Here is a 3,923-nt window from a genome sequence, read left to right on the forward strand (position 1 = left end):
AATAAACAAAATGTCCCTGACTAATAAACAAAATGTCCCTGACTAATAAACAAAATGTCCCTGACTAATAAACAAAATGTCCCTGACTAATAAACAAAATGTCCCTGACTAATAAACAAAATGTCCCTGACTAATAAATAAAATGTCCCTGACTAATAAACAAAATGTCCCTGACTAATAAATAAAATGTCCCTGACTAATAAATAAAATGTCCCTGACTAATAAATAAAATGTCCCTGACTAATAAACAAAATGTCCCTGACTAATAAATGAAATTAAATTAAAAGCTCAGAAAACACTAGAAGTCTAACAAACATCACGTCTTCCATTTGTTCTGAAAACTATTTCAGAATACTAATCCTGTCACCTTTTATGCTCCTTTGGCTACTGTTTTTACTATTTTAGTCACAGTTTTACTTTAACATTTCAATTTCAGCAATTTTTAMCAGTGTATGGCTCCCAGCTGCATCTGTGCAGAACGTGTAATTTCTTTAGTTCCCTGAAGGTTTCGTTTTTATCTCCTCCATCTGTTTTACATTGTGTGTATGTGACAAGAACAAAACTCTTTTTTTATTAGATCATTCAAACATGATGGGAAAAATTCACACAGTATTTAAAAAAATCGAACTGGTTTTATGTCAGCAATTTTCTTCCCCAACCGCAAAAACTGCAAAGAGAAATACTGTAGGAAAATTCATTTTGAATGAAAGATGGTTTAGTTCCCTCACTGAGAAGCTAGAAAATTAAAAATAAAAACTAAACAGTTCCAGAGACACTTTGAGCTGTCCGATTTTTTCTTTTCTTTTTAGCTTATAATCCCAAACGCTTGGAGACACTTTTTGTGTGACATAAAACGTGACACTTTGTAAAAATGTGGTAAAAATAAAGAATCTATTATTRATTATCTCTATGATCCAGTCACAGGATCTGTAGGATTTACCTGCTTAAAACAAGATTGATAAACAGTATAAAGAACCTCAAATTGATACTTGAGTAAAAGTGCAAGTATCTTACCTAAAATTTATTTTATTAAAAGTTAAGATCTTCTCTTAAAATAGTGCTTGAGTAAATATCTTAAAATATTTGACATTACTGTTAAGTTCTGATCTAAAGCATATTTAATTATTAAAAGTCTTCAGCCATCAGCAATGAAACAGGTCATCAGTGCCCAGATCATCACCTTTTGCTCACAGGGGGCGGAGTCACATCTGCAATAACAGCATTGTAGGAGGAGGACAACTGAAAACGGGGGCCTCCACCTCTGTTTAATGATGGAGGGTTTTTCTTCACAAAGATGGAAGAACTTTACTCCTCTCTCAAACCAACGTTCCTCTCTATCAAGGATGAGAACATCCTCATCCCTGAAAGAGTGACCGCTGGCCTGTAGATGAGTGTAAACTGTAGAGTCCTGACCTGTAGATGAGTGTAAACNGGTTTACCCTCAGGTGTACTATATAACATGAAGGTTTACTCTCAGGTGTACTATATAACATGAAGGTTTACTCTCAGGTGTACTATATAACATGAAGGTTTACTCTCAGGTGTACTATATAACATGAAGGATTACCCTCAGGTTGACCTGGTACCGGACTCAGACTCACCCCACGCCGTGGAGTCCCGGCAGGTCTCCGGTTCTTGGGTGACGTCATCGATCTTCGGGTCCTTACACAGATACCTGATCAGAGTCAAGAAGTCCAAATGGATCAGAACATCTGACATGAACACAGAAACAGAACCGAAGCAGATTCAGATTTTTATCGGTCTGGTTCGGTCCGGACCCGGTGCAGATTCTGCTGGACCGGGTCAAATGTTTTTGATTCAGGAGTTGAATCAAAAACAAAACAAACTCTGCAGAATTTGAAGCTAAGCTAACGCYCGGCTAGCGGCTAACCACGTCCACGGAACAAAAACAAAAGCACGTGTCAGTGTGCTGAGCTGTGTCACGTGACTGAAAGGATATTGTCCGAGCCTCAGGTGGTCGCAGGTGTCCACCTGTTCGGCCAGAAGGAGCCTAAAGTGGGAATAAAAACAGAAAAGCAGCAAGAAAATCATCCCGGAAGGTAAACACAGCAGCCACCGCAGCGCCATGACTGACGCGTCACGTGACGTGCTGCTGCCTTCAGGACAGTGGGAAATCAGAGCACCAACAAACCTGCTGCCTCTTTTAAAATAAAAACTGTTTCTCTGTGAGACTAATAACAGCTCTGAGGTCACGTTTACTTTAATAAAAGACGGTTTCTAAATGTTCGTGTGATGCAGAACCTGATCCAGAACCAGGGTTCTGTTACAGGTGTGAAATATTTCTGCCTTCAGGACAAATTTTATCTGATTTGTTTAAAATAAACTGACTTGTTAAATATTATAAAATGTATTTTAAAGTTGAGTCGTTATGTGACACGTTTTATTTAATAAGTCAATGTTATTGTAACAGAGCTGAAAAATCCCACATCACATGGAACCCTGAATCAGCGAAAGCCCAGATTTCCGATTGCGCCTGAAGGCAACATTAAAGCAACGCTGGTGTGAAACTGGTTTCGGTGAAAGTGAGTTCTGGTCCGGTTCGGAAGTGTTTTAAATAGCTGCGCAGTGTCGGGCAGCTGTCCATGAGTCCCTGGTGTGATTGTGGGTCCGTCTGAACCGGATGCGGGCGGGTTTAAAGCTGACTTRCCCGCCGCTGTGTGTCAGCTGTTAGCAGGTTAGCCGGTGTGTTTGTTGGAAAAGTTCTGACGAAGTTCTGCTGGACGGACTGGGCTGACGCGCTTTAATGTTCTGCAAATCTCGCGTGAGAAGCGGACCTGCGGAGACCTGTTCCCGCGGTTTCTGTACGATTTTTTTCACCTGTTGATAAAGGTTCGATGCACCTGTTTCACCTGGAGACCTTAGAATTCACCTGTTGAGTTCTGAGTCAGGATACAGGTGAGATTTATTTTGTTTCCTTCACTCTCTGAACCGCCCAGTCTCACTTCCGGGTAATTCACAGGTGAGCTCAGGTTGGTGCACGCGGCCATCTTTCGTCTGAAGTGTATTTAAGGTGTGTATTGGGTCAGGTGGTTCTGGTTCTGCTCGTTTCTGACCGGTATATGTGTAGTTTTCTCACCTGGCAATCAGCGCTGAAACTGTGTTTGGGCATGCGCTTTAAGCAAAGACCATTACTGTAAACAACCAAACTGTGGCGGGGTTGTGACGTCAGTACGGTGTTTATGTTAACAGGTGAGCGAGGCCCGGCAGGTGCAACAGTTCCAGGATTAAATTAATAAGTACTTTGAACAGATTCCAGGGAATAGTCAGGTCCTGATCCTCATTTGTTTAATACCAGGGTTTAATCCAGAGATTAGTCAGGTCCTGATCCTTATCTGTTTAATCCAGAGATTAGTCAGGTCCTGATCCTTATCTGTTTAATACCAGGGTTTAATCCAGAGATTAGTCAGGTCCTGATCCTTATCTGTTTAATACCAGGGTTTAATCCAGAGATTAGTCAGGTCCTGATCCTTATCTGTTAATACCTGGATTTAATTCAGAGATTAGTCAGACTCTGACGCTCATCTGTTTAATACCTGGACCTGATCCAGATATTAATCAAGTCCTGACCCTCAGCTGCTCCAGCTAATGTCTGTTCTCCTGTATTTAGACTGATCCAGAAACAGAGACAGTTGGACATAATGTTGGACAACGTCCCAGCAGGTAAACTGTCTAACACTCAGCTGATTGTCCACTCAGGCTCAAATCATCGACACATGCTGGATAAGACATCTGTGTCTCTGTGTGTCCTCAGTGTCCTTGATGGACCGCCAGCAGGTTCTGGGAGCCCTGGAGCGTCTCCAGTCCAAACTAGTCCAGAAGGAGGAGTGGACCCACAGTGAGACACTGGGGAACCTGAGCGAGACTCTTCAGAGTCCACTCTTCAACCACATCCTGACCCTGCA

At 41.7% G+C, this 3,923-nt stretch overlaps 1 protein-coding gene across 1 annotated transcript in view; it reads left to right on the forward strand.

The window, feature by feature from the left end:
- Nucleotides 1-3,012: 3,012 nt before the first annotated feature.
- The window catches only part of LOC106532170 (inaD-like protein), a gene marked incomplete in the record, with an annotated part of 23,540 nt that continues 22,629 nt past the window's right edge, over nucleotides 3,013-3,923 (forward strand). The window contains 3 exon segments of the mRNA XM_014028184.1: nucleotides 3,013-3,031; nucleotides 3,629-3,681; nucleotides 3,773-3,923. Of these exon segments, the coding sequence (XP_013883638.1) occupies nucleotides 3,660-3,681; nucleotides 3,773-3,923 (173 nt within the window).

The sequence above is a fragment of the Austrofundulus limnaeus genome, unplaced genomic scaffold, assembly GCF_001266775.1.
Source record: "Austrofundulus limnaeus strain Quisiro unplaced genomic scaffold, Austrofundulus_limnaeus-1.0 Scaffold724, whole genome shotgun sequence".
In the NCBI taxonomy this organism is placed as follows: domain Eukaryota; kingdom Metazoa; phylum Chordata; class Actinopteri; order Cyprinodontiformes; family Rivulidae; genus Austrofundulus; species Austrofundulus limnaeus.